This window comes from Pseudonaja textilis, chromosome 7 (assembly GCF_049901715.1).
Source record: "Pseudonaja textilis isolate UNSWEBS1 chromosome 7, rPseTex1.2, whole genome shotgun sequence".
Classification (NCBI taxonomy): domain Eukaryota; kingdom Metazoa; phylum Chordata; class Lepidosauria; order Squamata; family Elapidae; genus Pseudonaja; species Pseudonaja textilis.
Genome location: NC_141996.1, coordinates 2085521 through 2100761, shown reverse-complemented (window position 1 = coordinate 2100761; position 15241 = coordinate 2085521). Strand labels below are relative to the sequence as shown.

Genomic DNA, 15241 nt, shown 5'->3' with positions numbered 1-15241 from the left:
GAGAGGCTGAGCTTGTCGATCAGAAAGGTCGGCAGTTCGGCGGTTCGAATCCCCAGCGCCACGTCACGGAGCGAGCTCCCATGACTTCTCCCAAGGTTCTGCCAACCTTGAAAGCATGTTTAAAAAAAAAAAATGCAAGTAGAAAAAACAGGGACCCCTTTGGTGGGAAGGGAACAATGTTCCATGGGCCTTCGGCATTTAGTCCTGCCGGCCACATGACCACGGAGACGTCTTCGGACGGCGCTGGCTCTTCTTTGGCTTTGCAATGGAGATGAGTACCGCCCCCTAGAGCTGGAAACAACTAGCACGGATGCACGAGGGGAACTTTTTTAACCTTTACTTCACCTTATCCAAGGTAGCCAAGACTACAGAGATGGGGACAGGAGGCCAAAAGGAGAGCAAAGGGGAAGGGGGAGGTGTACCTCAAAAGTAAAGGGGTACGCCTGCTCCCCCAGTTTCTTCACCAGCCGTTCCTGCAGTCTCGTCAGGGGCTTCTTCTCTTCAGCCACTGGAGGGAAAGCTTGGACATTGGAGACGAAGAGGTCTTTGCGGAAGGTGAGGCCCAGGACGTCCAGATCCTCGCGGCCGTAGCGGAAAGCGCAGGTCAACGTCACGAAAACTGCAGGGAGGGAAAACAAGAGAGGCCGGGATAGACCCAGAGGGGGGAGGAAGGGAGGCAAAGGTTGGGAAGTAGACCTTTCAGAATTCGATTCCAACACCCAAGGGAGGAAACACCCAAGTTGAAGAGCGAGAGAAAGCAACAGACAAAGAGATGGGGTAGGACTCAATGGTCAAGGAAGAACCTCGGGGCAGGATTTAAGGAAAAAGGCCTTCAGAAACAATAACGTAGCTTAATTTCTGTAGAGATTCGCCATCATCCAGGTTGTCTGAAAGGTACTTTTTTTTCAAGAGGCAACCGGACTTTTCTGGCTTTTTTTTTTTGAAGACATTTCGCTTCTCCTCCGAGAAGCTTCTTCAGTTCTGACTGGATGGTGGGGAAGGGAAAGATGGATATTCCTTGCAGACAGAACTGGTCATTTGCATCCTTTCAGAGGGTTGCTGAGGCCACTTGGAGGTTTATCTGCGTCCTCTCAGGGTCACCTGAGTGGTGCAAATGGTTCCTGTGGCCCGCAATTTTTCCCTCTGGAAATCCATTCCTACTCCCCCGCCGTCCCAAAGGTCTTCATCCCAAACCGTACAGCTAAAAATCGGTAAATCGTGCGGCTTGTTTGATTTTGTGCTCAACAGTTCTGTGACGGGAGTGAGTGAGTTTTAAATTTGGAATTTTTAATTGGGATCCAATTGATTTATTTAGAAACTGATCTGGTACGTCTAAGGCGATTTCCCAAAGTGAAAGTATTTTCGCCGGGTTACACAGAATCCACCTTCTCTCCTCCCACTTCTACACTTCATAAATCATGAGAACCAGTTAACTGCAACTGGAATTTCTTAACAGACATACGGAATGGCCTTGAAGTTTTCAACTCCTCTACCGCCCCTCCATTTTGTGGCAGCTGAATTTCAAACCTGACAATGGCAGGTTGCCCAGAGCCACCGTGTGTGAGTTAGGGGTGCTAGATAAATTGAAGAGTAAATTTAAGAATAAATTTAAGAGTAAATTGAAGAGTAAATTTAAGAGTAAATTTAAGAATAAATTGAAGAGTAAATTTAAGAATAAATTGAAGAGTAAATTTAAGAATAAATTTAAGAGTAAATTTAAGAATAAATTTAAGAGTAAATTTAAAAACAAATTTAAGAATAAATGTAAGAATACATTTAAGAGTAAATTTAAGAATAAATGTAAGAATAAATTTAAGAGTAAATTTAAGAATAAATTGAAGAATAAATTGAAGAGTAAATTTAAGAGTAAATTTAAAAATAAATTTAAGAATAAATGTAAGAATAAATTTAAGAATAAATGTAAGAGTAAATTTAAGAATAAATTGAAGAGTAACTTTAAGAGTAAGTTTAAGAGTAAATTTAAGAATAAATTTAAGAATACATTTAAGAGTAAATTTAAAAATAAATTTAAGAATAAATTTAAGAGTAAATTTAAGAATAAATTTAAGAATAAATTTAAGAGTAAATTTAAGAGTAAATTTAAGAATAAATTTAAGAATACATTTAAGAGTAAATTTAAAAATAAATTTAAGAATAAATTTAAGAGTAAATTTAAGAATAAATTGAAGAATAAATTTTAGAGTAAATTTAAGAGTAAATTTAAAAATAAATTTAAGAATAAAAGTATGAATACATTTAAGAGTAAATTTAAGAATAAATGTAAGAATAAATGTAAGAATACATTTAAGAGTAAATTTAAGAGTAAATTGAAGAATAAATTGAAGAGTAAATTTAAGAATAAATTTAAGAGTAACTTTAAGAGTAAGTTTAAGAGTAAATTTAAGAATAAATTTAAGAATAAATCATCAATTATTTTACCTTTCCGCTCCTTTAAGTACTCCGGGTCCACCAAGACGACACCATCTGCAGAAAAAACAGGGCCACATAAATGAGAGCCAAGTGGAAGTACAGGCACAGAGCAAGGACCACCCCCTCCTGATCCGAGAGCATGGAGAGCAGAGAGAAGGCGAGAACAATGGAGACTGAGCCAGCTACTTGGGAGGAGAGCGCCCCGCCCCTCTTCACAAGGCACACCTGGGGACTGAGATGTAAGGAGGTGCTGGTGGGAGGGGGCATTGGTCAGGAACAAGCCTTGAATCGTGTGCGCTTGCCGACACCCGGAGATTACGGTGCTGTCTTGTGGGGCTTGTTCGGTTTGTCTGCTTTGCTGAACTTCTTGCTCCTGATTACGGTTTGACTAAACCTGGCTTACTGGACTGCTGGCTCTGGTTCCTGTTTGGCTAACCTGGCTTATTGGACTGCTGGTCCTGATTAGTTTGGCTAACCTGGCTTATTGGACTGCTAGTCCTGGTTACAGTTAGGCTAACCTGGCTTATTGGACTGCTAGTCCTGGTTACAGTTAGGCTAACCTGGCTTACTGGACTGCTAGTCCTAGTTACTGTTAGGCTAACCTGGCTTATTGGACTGCTGGTCCTGGTTACTGTTTGATTAAACCTGGCTTATTGGACTGGTAGTCCTAGTTACTGTTAGGCTACCCTGGCTTATTGGACTGCTAGTCCTAGTTACTGTTAGGCTAACCTAGCTTATTGGACTGCTGGCCCTGGTTACTGTTTGGCTAAACTTGGCTGGCTGGACTGATGTCCTGGTTCCTGTTTGGCCAAACCTGGCTTATTGGACTGCTGTCCTGGTTCCTGTTTGGCTAAACTTGGCTTATTGGACCGTTAGTCCTGGTTACTCTTTAGCTAAACCTAGCTTATTAGACTGCTAGTCTTGGTTACTCTTTGGCCAAACCTGGCTTATTGGATTGCTGGTCCTGGTTACTCTTTGGCTAAACCTAGCTTATTGGACTGATAATGTTAGCTCAGGAATTCTGGGAGTTGAAGCCCACCAGCAGACCGAAACTTGCCAAGTTTGAAGACCCCTTGCTCTGGATCCTTCTGGATCTTCCCATCATCCACCCTGGATCACCTTCAAAGGAGGATACCCTCTCCTCTGGAAACCCTCCCCCCCCCCGCCATTCCGCTCAGCTTCGGGTCCAAGTAGGTAGCATCCTTCCCCTCCGTCCCAAAATTCTGATCTCGGCTCCTTGACGGAGTTCCGACCGCTCCCCTTTGATCCTCCGCTTACCAACTGGGTCGACGAGATCTATGTGATCGACAAAGTCTCTCTTGCCCAGGTAAACGGTGAGCTGCCAGGGGACAAAAGGACAAGAGAGGGCATCAGCAGCCAGGACACAATGAAAGAGGCCCAGAGGGAGACGTATGAAAAGGTATCGGGTTTCCTGCTTGAACAGGGGGGTGGACTAGAAGACCTCCAAGGTCCCTTCCAACTCTGGTATTCTGGTATCTGTCGGTCTATCATCTCTCTCATCTATCTATCTATCTGTCTATCTATTTATCTATCTATCTATCTATCTATCTATCTATCTATCTATCTATCTATCTATCTATCATCATTCTCTCCTTCTTTTCTATTTTTCTATCTTTCTTTCTATCATCTTTCTCTTTTTATCTATCTATCTATCTTACCATCTATCATCATTCTTTCATTTCTTTTTCTTTTCTATCGTCTTTCTTTTTCATCTATCATCTATCTATTTATCTATCTACTTTCTTTCATCTACCATCTACCATCTTTCTTTCATATCGTTCTTTCTTTTCTATCTATCGTCTTTCTCTTTTTCATCTATCATCATTTTCTCTTTCATCTTTCTTTCTATCAACTTTCTCGTCATCTACCTACCGACCAACCATCTATCATGATTCTCTCTTTCATGTCTTCCTTTCCTATCTATCTATCTATCTATCTATCTATCTATCTATCTATCTATCTATCTATCTATCTATCTATCTATCTATCTATCTATCTATCTATCTAATAGATCTATCTTCTATCTATCTATCTATCTATCTATCTATCTATCTATCTATCTATCTATCTAATCTTATCTATCTATCTATCTATCTATCTATCTATCTATCTATCTATCTATCTATCTATCTATCATCTTACCTACCTACCTAATTATCTTTCTCTCTCTCTATTATCTGTCTATCATTTATCGATCTCATCTCTCTCTCTCTCTCTCATTAAATTTCTACACTGCTCATCTCACTGATACAACAACCTCTTCCCTTCTTAAACCTTCCCAGTCCAGCTGGCCACTGGAATTGAATTTAGTTTCTAATTCAGTTTATGTCCTCCGTGGCCATTCCGGTCAGCGCTGGCGGGAGCGTTCTTGGCATTTCCTGGACGGGGCTGCTGTATCCTGTCCCCCCGTCGGCCTGTGTTGGGCGAGGAGGCTCAGGCTGGGATCCCAGGTCCCCATCCAACCCTGAGCTACACACGTTCCCTGCTCTCTTCTCTGATCAGCTGGCAAAATCAGAGAGAGGGAGGGAGGAGGAGGGAGGGAGGAAGGGAGAGAGAGGGAGGGGAGAGGAGGAAGAGAGAGGGGAGAAGAGGAGGAGGAGAGAAGGGAGGAAGGGAGAGGGAGGAGAGGAAGAGAGAGAGGGAGAGGGAGAGAGAGGGAGGAGGGAGAAGAAGAGGGAGGAGAGAGGGGGAGGGAGAGAGGGAGGAAGAGGAGGAGGAGAAGAGGAGGGAGGAGAGAGGGAGGGGAAGGAGAGAGAGAGGAGGGAGAGAGAGGGAGAGAGAGAGGAGAGGGAGGAGAGGGAGAGGGAGAAAGGGAGGAGAGAGAGGGAGAGGGAAGGAGGGAGGGAGAAGAGAGAGGGGAGGGAGAAAGGAGGGAGAGAGAGGAAGGAAGGGAGGGAGGAGAAGAGGGGAGAGAGAGAGAGAAGAGAGAGAGGAGGGAGAAGGGAGGGAGAGAGAGAGGGAGGAGGGAGAGAGAAGGGAGAAGGGAGGGAGAGAGAGAGAGGGAGAAAGGGAGAGAGAGAAGGAGGGAGGGAGAGAGAAAAGAGAGAGGAGAGGGGAGGAGAGAGGAGGGAGGGAGGAGAGAGAGGAGGGAGGAGAGAAAAGGGAGAGGAGAGAGGGAGAGAGAGGGAGGAGGAGGGAGAGAGAAGGAGAGGGAGGGAGAGAGAGGAGGGAGGGAGGAGAGGAGAGGGAAAAGAGAGGGGAGAGGGAGAGAGGAGAGGAGAGGGAGGGAGAAAGAGAGGGAGAAGAGAGGGAGGAGAGAGAGAGGGAAAGGGAGAGAGAGGGGGAGAGAGAGAGAGGGAAGGAGAGAGATAAAGGGAGGGAGAGAGAGAGGGGGAGAGGAGAGAGAGAGAGAGAGAGAGGAGAGAGGGAGGGAGGAGGGAGGGAGAGAGGGGGAGTAAGAGGGAAGGATGAGGAGGGAGGAAGGGGGAGAGAGGGAGAGGGAGAGGAAGGAAGAGAATGTCTTCAAAGGGTTTTCAAAGGAACTGTCTGCAGAGAGAAAACAGACCCAGAGGGTCTGGATGGGAAAAAAAATATCTGCTTTTTTCAAATGTATTCTGCCTTTTTATGTCAGCTGCAAGCCGGGAAACGGAACACGCCTGTTTGTGAACGGTTATTATTCCTATCCCTGAATATATTTTATTCTGTTTCCAACACAAATGTCTCCTGAAGTGCCTCATTCCCCACAAAAAATCTAATTAGAAAAAACCACATAATAAAAGCTGTGAATTAAAAACAATATAAAACCACCAGACTGTAATAAAGAGGATGAAGGGAGAGAAAAACAAAGAAAAAAAACCCCCCAGAAATAATAAAATATTATATTATAATATTATAACGTTATATCCAATATCTGCATCTTTTTTACTGCCTTTTAATCTGATTCAGGACCTTCTATATAAGAAGGAACAGGGCTAAGGATAAATGCTAGTTAGGAAATATATTTTGGGGTGCGCAAAATGGCGATTTCCAAAACTCCCATCCCAAAGGTCTCAATTAACATCATAAATTTTGGGCTCAATTGTGGTTGTAAGTCGAGGACCTTCCTTGCTGCAGTCCGGTTGCTTCGAAAAACACTTCTACCATGTTTCCCTGAAAATAAGATCTATCTATCTATCTATCTATCTATCTATCTATCTATCTATCTATCTATCTATCTATATTTTGCACCAGGTCTTATTTTGGGGGGATGCCCTCCACTGACTAACCTCACTTGGGTGCGTCGCCCCCGGCCTCCTTTTCGCTTTCAGAGGCCTTCAGGAACAACTTCTACATCCGGCAAGGCTATCCTGAAGGCCTCTGCAGCCGATAACAGAGCTTTGGATCGATCCTGAGCTTTGTTCTCAGCTCCAGAGGCCTTCAGGAAAACCTGGCCAGCCTTGCTGGCTGCAGAAGAAATGGGCCGGCAAGGCAGGTGTCGGGGTGTGCGAGGCCTGGCTACACCTGTCCAAAGGTACTAGGGCAGCTCCACTCCCCGCATCCCCATCCTAGCTTAATTTTTACTCCTCCACTCTGGAGTGGGTGGGATCTTCATTAGGGCTTATTTTGGGAGAGTAGGGCTTATATTGGGTACACATGTAAAAAAATCAAGCGAGGACTTGCTTTCAGGGTAGGTCGTATTTTCAGGGAAACAGGGTACCATGGCTTCCAGGCTGAATCATGGTTTAATGAGCTAAGCTTTCAACAGACCTGCTTTCCATTTCTGGATTATTATTTTTAACTTCCCTTCCCTTTGGTTCCCATGGAAAACCCAGGGGAAACGAAATGAAAAGCGAGGACCACCTGTCTGGCCTTGACTGTGGTCAAGGTGACTCATGAGCCGCTACTCCCAAGGCCAGCTGGGGCTTATGGATGTCGGCAGAGGCACCAGTGGCTCGCTTAGCAACGCCACGGCTGGCTGGCACTTAAGACCAGCAGGGACTCTGCGTCCCCCATCAAGGAGAATGGGTGGAAGAATCATTTTTCCGGGCTGTCTGAACAGAATAACAGAGATGGAAGGGACCTTAGAGGTCTTCTAGTCCAGACCCCTTGCTTAAGGAGGATATCATTCTGAACAAATGGAGAATAGGTTGTCCCCCATCTTCTCTGGGGGTCAGCCCCTCAAATATTGGAATAGATATCATTATCATGTACCCCGAGTCCTATTTTTCATTGAAATAGACACCTCCAATTCCTGCAACTTCTTCGTATATTTTATATCGGACCTGAATGCAATTGAGCGAACCCAGAAGTATTTCACGAGAAGAGTACTACACTCCTCTGCTCGCAACCGAATACCCTACATCACCAGGCTTGGCATTTTGGGCTTGGACAAGCTTGAACTACGTCACCTTTCTTCTTCTGCTTTGGGCTGCACACAAGGAAAGCAGCAAAAGTCTCTCTTTCTCTCCCGCAAACTCCGCCAGAAATGAGTCTTTGGTTGGACTTCAGTGGTAGTACACAAAATTATCTGCTTACAATGTCCTACCGGTCAGTGACTCCTTCAGCTTCAATTGGGAAATGAAATCCACCCATGCTGGCTGGGGAATTCTGGGAATTGAAGTTCGCCCATGCTGGCTGGAGAATTTTGGGAAATGAAATCCACCCATGTTGGCTGGGGAATTCTGGGAATTGAAGTTTTGGAGGGAATTGCCAATTTTGGAGAATTCTGGTTTTAAAGTGTTGCAATTGGATTAGGGTTTCCTTCCCCCGCCCAGCCTTATTTTATTTAAATTCCTCCCCGTCGCTGGATTATCTGGCCTTCCCGTTTCCATCACCCCAAAAACCTGAAAAATGAACCCAAGAGGTCTCTTACCTTGGCATTGGGACTGGCTTTCTTGAACACTCTGCAAAATAAAAGGATGAAAAAAAAGAAGGTGAATGGAACAGGAAGGATGCATCTCGCCCCGAATTCAAAAGCTGCTCCGCGTCAGGAAACCTGATGCCCGCCGTGACTGACGGCGGCTTGCGGACGTTGGCGGGAAAGCGGGTCCCATATCCCAGAGCTGCAGGAGTCACAGGACTGGCTCTTTGGTCATCCCGGAGGAGTTGCTCCTCCACCCGGGTGCACCGGCCCGCCATGGACTGGAAGAGCTGTTCTGGGCCGGTCCTGTGACTACAGCAGCTCTGGGATATGGGACCCGCTTTCCCGCCAACGTCAGCAAGCCACCCTGGGGTGGATTCCCCTCCCCCGTCTGCAGAAAAAAGCAGAAACAGCAGAGACACCCTGGGAAAATCCCCCCAAAAGGTTGCAGGAAAACCCCCCACCCTGTTTTCCTACCGATCGATCGTTCTTTATTTGGGATCGCAGGATACCGTCTCCAGCTCCGTTCTCACAGGGAGAGAGAGAGAGAGGGAGAGACTTTTGGCTTCATGCAAGGAAAACAGCAGAAGCTGCAGAAGTCTTTCTTTCTCTCCCCCAAACTCCGCCAGAAACGAGTCTTTGCCGGCGCAGCCTCTTGGTGGAGGAGGCCTTGCAGGACCCCAAAGACTCATTTCTGGCGGAGTTTGGGGAGAGAAAGAAAGACTTTGGCTGCTTTCTCGCATGCAGCCCAAAGCAGAAAAAGAAAGAAGTGGAAAGAAGCAGCCCGGTGGCCAGGCCAGGCGTGTGGGGCGAGTGGGCCAAGTTCCCCCCTCCACCCTTTCCTCCCTCTCCTCACTACCACATGTTGTTCACAATGCAAGCGACGCAAGCCTTGTGTTCCCACAGGCCGTGTGGGCGGCGCAGCCTTGTGTTCCCGCGCTGCCTGGATTAATTGCTTTGGGGGTGACATTTCTCTGCGGACCACCAACATTTTCTCACGGACCACCAGTGGTCCCCGGCCCACTGGCTGGCGACCACTGCCCTCTACCATTTCAGGCAAATGATTCTCCAATCTCTTCTTAAGAACCACCAGCGTTGCGGATTCTAGTGGCGAGCAGTTCCACTGGCTAATTGCCCTGACTGTTAGGAAATTTCTCCACAGCGTTCTCGGGCAGAAACGCTGGCCCATGTTGCACTGCCCGTTCGGCCTGGATCCAGCAATTTTCCTACTTCCGAGCCTCTGCCAGAGGTTGAGAGGAAACAAAATGGCCTCCGAGATTCTCAAAATGGAACTAGAGGAAAACGGATGCTACCAAGTGCAGGTCCATTAGATGAAAGAATAATAAGAATGAATTATTAAAGATTAATTCCTGCAACGGATGTATGCAGGAAGTTGTAAAGTGTTTGGAGTGGGAGGTGGGGGAATCTTAATTTGTCTAGTCTAATGAACAGAAGGACCAGGGGTGACACAATAGCAGTATTCTAATATCTGGGGGGGCTGCCCCAAAGAAGAGGGGATCATCAACCGCTTCTCCAAAGCCCCTGAAGGCCGGAGAAGAAGCAGCAGATGGAAACCCATCCAGGAGAGAAGCAACATGGAACTAAGGAGAAACTTTCTGACAGGGAGAACAATTAACCGGTGGAACTGCTTGCCTCCAGAAATTGTGGGTGCTCCAACACTGGAGGCTTTCAAGAATTGGACCACAATTCTTGTCCAGAATGAATTCAGATTGGACCACAATTTGTCCAGAATGTTATTGGGTCCCCTGCTTGAGCAGGGGGTTAGACTAGAAGACCTCCAAGGTCCCTTCCAACTCTTATTATTCTATTCTGTTGGGTTGTGTTCTATTTTCTATTTTACTCTACTCTACTCTACTCTACTCTACTCTACTCTACTCTACTCTACTCTACTCTATTCTATTCCTTTCTTATTCTATTCTATTCTATTCTATTCTATTCTATTCTATTCTTCATTGCTCTATTCTATTCTATTCTATTCTATTCTATTCTATTCTATTCTATTCCTTTCTTTTTCTATTCCATTCCATTCCATTCCATTCTTTCTCTATTCAATTCCCTATCCTATCCTATCCTATCCTATCCTATCCTATCCTATCCCTTTCCTATTCTATTGTATTCCATTCCATTCTATTCTTATTCCCTATTCTAATTCTACCAAGTAGTTCTAATTGTAATGTTATTCTATTCTATTCTATTCTATTCTATTCTATTCTATTCTATTCTATTCTATTCATTCCGTGCCAATTCCAATTCTATTCTAATTCTACTCTAACTCTATTAATTCCATTCTAAATTCCTAATTCCAATTCCAATTCTAACTCCTAATTCTAATTCCAACTCTAATTCCAATTCCATTTTATTCTAATGGTTGCTAAAAGAACGGCTGTAAGTTCAGGAGCTCAGATATTTTACAACCATTGTTTGCATCCGATTATATTATACTACATTTATATATATGTCACTTCTAATAAACAGAGAGCTATTTATAAGTTGCTGGAAAAGAGACAGAAATTGCTGCTCATTAACATTCCTGCAGTTCTTAAAAGCAGCCGAAGCTTTTTTTTCCCAGGAAAAAGGGAAGAAAATGTTTTTTTCTTCAAAAAAACATCCGATAAATCTCTCCCGTGGCTCTTTCCAAGCTTTCGAAAACAGCACCAAGGCACTGATTTAAGCAGTCCTCAAGTTACGACCGTAATGGCCATTATGGGTCATAACTTGTGACGGTCATAAATCAGGCCTCAGGACATAAACGTTTGTAAACCCAATCTGGCTACCATGTACTCAAAATGCGGTCGTGTGACTAGGGAGGAACAACTGTCGGACATTTGAATCATGTCCCCAGCCACTTTTGCGTCCTTCTCACAAGCGACTGGATAACTCATTTAACCGCTGCATAGATTCACTTAGCAACTGTGGCAAGAGAGGTCACAAAATGAAGCAAAACTGTCATGCCCCTGTTGGAACCTGACAGGAAGTGGGAGTGTGGCCCCGGTGGCTGTGGAGGAAACTGGGGAAGGGCACAGTATGGCTGGCCATTCAGAGGAAGACCCAGGCCCACCGCCTCTGCATCCTAGGGCACGCAGGGAGGAAAGGAGAAGGGAGCAACGTGGTTTACGGGGGAGGAAAGGGCCCTGATTCCCTTCATTAGCTGCAGCTGGGAAAACAGGATTTAAAGGGCGTTTGCGCACAGCACCTTGCTGGAAGCAAAGCCTGAAATTATTCTGGTTTGTCAAGTCTTATCTGGGTTCTGGCGTCCTCCTAACTCTGTGTATTTCGTTATCTTTTGAAGTCTGCAATTCCTTATCCTGCCCTGTCTCATTCATTGCTGCAGCAAAATTGGTTTGTGCTGTTTTTTATTTATAATTTAGTTGTACTTTGGGTTCAGGACTGAATTTCTTTCCTTTAAAAACAGTTCTTGGGAGAGTTTTTTCTCTCTAGCCGATGATAACTGGACATTGGGGGCCAAGTTGGAGGAATTAAAGGGACTTTACCTACATTTGGGACTTTGTTGCTTTTGTGCCATGCGCCTTTGGGTCACCACAAAAGCTCCCTTGGTCAAACAGCACCCAGGCTTCTGGACTGCCCCTATAAAAAAGGCAGCTTCACTCAACAATGGCTCAATTCACTTAACAGCAGTGGCAGGGCAGGTGGTAGAATGGGGCCAAAACTCACTTAAATTGTTGTCTCGTTTAGCAATGGAAATTTTTGGCACTCAGCTGTGGTGATAAGTCGAGGACCGCCTGTTAAACAGAGTTGGACAGGACCTTCAAAGTCTTCTAGTCCAGCTTCCCATTCTGGACCAATGGCTGACCAATCTCTTCTTCAAATCCCCTCCAGTGATGGAGGATCATAATCCACTGGTTAATTAAAAGAATAACAGAGTTGGAAGGGACCTCAGAGGTCATCTAGTCCAGGGGTCGCCAATCTTTTGGACTTCAGGGACCACCAAACTCGTAATTTTAAATTCCAGGGACCACTAATATGAATTTTGACTGACAGTGGCTTACTGAGGTGGGGGAGAGAGAGAGAGAGAGAGAGAGGGAGGGAGGGAGAGAGAGAGAGAGAGATCTGATCTAACCTCCTTCTCTCCTCCCTCCCTCCCTCCCTCTCTCTCTCTCTCTCTCCTCTCAAGTACACACACACACACACACCACACACACACACACACGGCCTAATTTGTGGGTGTGGCTTGGTGGTCATGTGACTGGCTGGGCATGGCTTGTATGTAAATATTATAAATATTTATATAAATATTGATTTTTATAAAAAAAAAAAAAGAGCAACTTTTACCCAATCAGGCAAAGCAGGCAGGCAGATTGAGTTGCTCACAGAATCACAGATTCACTTAGAGATCTGTGTTTCTGCCATCGGCTAGCTGAGTCTGCACTGCTTCAGCACTAAGGAAGATCCGGCTCTGCTTAAAAGCAGAGCCGAAGATCTAAAGACTAGCTAGAAAGCAAGAAACGCAACCATTTCCTGCTTTGTAGCTAATCTAAATCTCCCGGCACAGCAGAACAGCTGATGGTCGGGGGATAAAAAAAACAGGAAAAATATCAACTTAGCAGGCAAGTTTACCATGTAAGGAGTGAGTGGGCGGGGAAGGTTCTTGCGGGCCATGTGGGCAGCGCAGCCTTGTGTTCCTGCGCAGCCTGGATGGACCGCTTTGGGGGTTGCTCTGGGGATGACATTTCTCTGCGGACCGCCAAAATTTTCTCACGGACCAGCCATGGCCACTGGTTGGTGACTACTGATCTAATCCAACTCCTTATTCAAGCAGGAAGAAACCTTACGCGCCATTCCAGACGAATGGCTGTTCCATTTTACTTCTTAAAAACCTCCAGTCGTTGCAAAGCCTTGGAAAAAATCAAGGAAAAGGGGCAAGAAGGAAGTAGGGGGGGCTGCAGAAAAGAACCCCCCCTCCTCAACCTGCCTTGACCCCTGTCACCCCCCCCCCCACACTCACTCCTTCCTCCTTCTCGGTCCCACTCCGCTTTGCACCAAAAAATAAAACCAACCCTTCCTCTCTTTCAACGGAGTGAGAGTGAGAGAGAGCGAGAGAGCAGAGCAGATGCCACTTGCGCAGCGAGGTTGGTGGGGGTCCCGTTGCCACAGCAACGGAAAGGGGATGAAAGAATGCCCTTCCTTGGGGGACCAGCCGGCTGACGGCTTGCTTTTCTCTGATGGGCTGCCGGGCCCTTTCCCGCAGGGCAGAAAAAGGGTCAGGGGGCTCATTTGACTTCTCAGTTGCAGCAGCTGCACTCGGGGTGCATCATGCAGTTGCGATCCTGTGACATTTTGTGGGGGGAGAGAGGGAGGGAGAGAAGAGGTGTGGGGGACCCGCTCGGTGGGGGGGGCACGAGAAATCAAATGGGTGCCAAGAGGGCTGCCTCAGTCCCCCCCACCCTTCAAATGCTCCAAATTGACTTTGGGGTGAAGGAAGAAGGAAGCGGGGAGAGGCTAAAACATGACCCCCCCCTTCGGACTACAAGCCCCCCCCCGGACAATTTCACTGGATCATCAAAAAAAAAAAGAAATAAAGAATATACGTTAAGATCGAGACGTAAACAATAGGACGACGATTATGAATAGGATTGTTGAGATTATTATATCTAATATCATATGATATTTTCATTAGAAGGTACGTTGAGGAGGGAAAAATGAATAGAGATATAATCCCAATTGGTGCTGCTGCTATATTATTGTTGTTGTTGTTGTTGTAAGATTAGAGAATGACTATGCAGGTAAAACGAATGTTGTAAATAATTTGGATGGAAGATGATTAAGTTCAAGTTTTAAAAGATAAAAAACTGGGAATAAAGAAAAAAAATCATAATTATAGGCAGTCCTCAACTTACGGAGCATGAAATTTCCCTCGGTAAGCAAGATGGTTGTTAATAAAAGTATCTTTTCCAAATCCTCAAATGGGGAGGCTGCCATAGCACCAAGATCAAGCAATATATATTATACTTATACACATACACACACATATACACACATACACACTCACACACACATTACTTATTCATATGACGAAGACGAACTCAATACACAAGCCTGATGATGGCAAATGAGATTCTGCCGAAACGTCGCTACAACTTTAAAAGCACAACTATAAAGACGTGGTAAAATACCCGAACAAAGCTGAATACCACACACACACACACACACACATACACACATATTACTTATTCATATGACGAAGACGAACTCAAGACACAAGCCTGATGATGGCAAATGAGATTCTGCCAAAACGTCGCTACAATTTTAAAAGCACAACTATAAAGACGTGGTAAAATAACCGAACAAAGCTGAATACCACACACGCACACACACACACACACACTTATTCTTACTCCTGTTTATGCTTATACCTATTATCTCGCAAGCGATTGACAAATAAATAAATAAAATAACTAAAATCACAAAATCTCCAGAGCCGTAAAGCTTACCAACTTGAAATTTGGCACATATGTTCCTCTTGGCTTCTAGGTGCTCGCTAAGAAAGGATTTTTCAAACCGGCCATCATTTAATTCTTATTCTAATAATTCTAATTCTAATTATTTTTAATTCCATTTCTAATGCTAATTAATTCTAATTCGAATTTTCCCTCCAACCTCATGCCATATAATTCTCCTTCCGGATTCCAGTGTGAATTTTCTCTCTCTTCCTTTCTTAACGGCTGATGGATTTGCTTTAATCTATTTTTATAACATCCTGTACCCCCTAAAGATGTGTTGGCCATCGGGACAGGCAGCTGTAAATAAACTTCATAAGGAAACAGACAAGCCTATTCGAGTTGCCACGTCCAAAATGTTGACAACGAGACCCAAAACAGATGTCGAACGGTTGAAGCTCTTGACTACAAAATCTGGAGGCTGGGCGAGACAAAATGGACTATCAAAGTTTTATTTGACAACTTGGACCTCCAAATCCATGCCGAGGTTACTTTTTCGACTCTTTAGTGAGGATTAACACCAACGTTACTCTGT

At 44.9% G+C, this 15241-nt stretch overlaps 1 protein-coding gene across 2 annotated transcripts in view; it reads right to left on the bottom strand.

Annotated features, from left to right (window-relative positions):
* ARRB1 (arrestin beta 1) overlaps nt 1-15241 on the bottom strand; it is a 70384-nt gene that overhangs the window by 19203 nt on the left and 35940 nt on the right. For both annotated transcript variants that reach the window (XM_087937823.1, XM_087937824.1), the window contains exons 2-5: nt 8243-8273; nt 3709-3769; nt 2440-2484; nt 423-619 (exon numbers count right to left, since the gene is read on the bottom strand). In XM_087937823.1, the coding sequence (XP_087793949.1) occupies nt 423-619; nt 2440-2484; nt 3709-3769; nt 8243-8273 (334 nt within the window). The remainder of the gene's footprint in view (nt 1-422; nt 620-2439; nt 2485-3708; nt 3770-8242; nt 8274-15241) is intronic.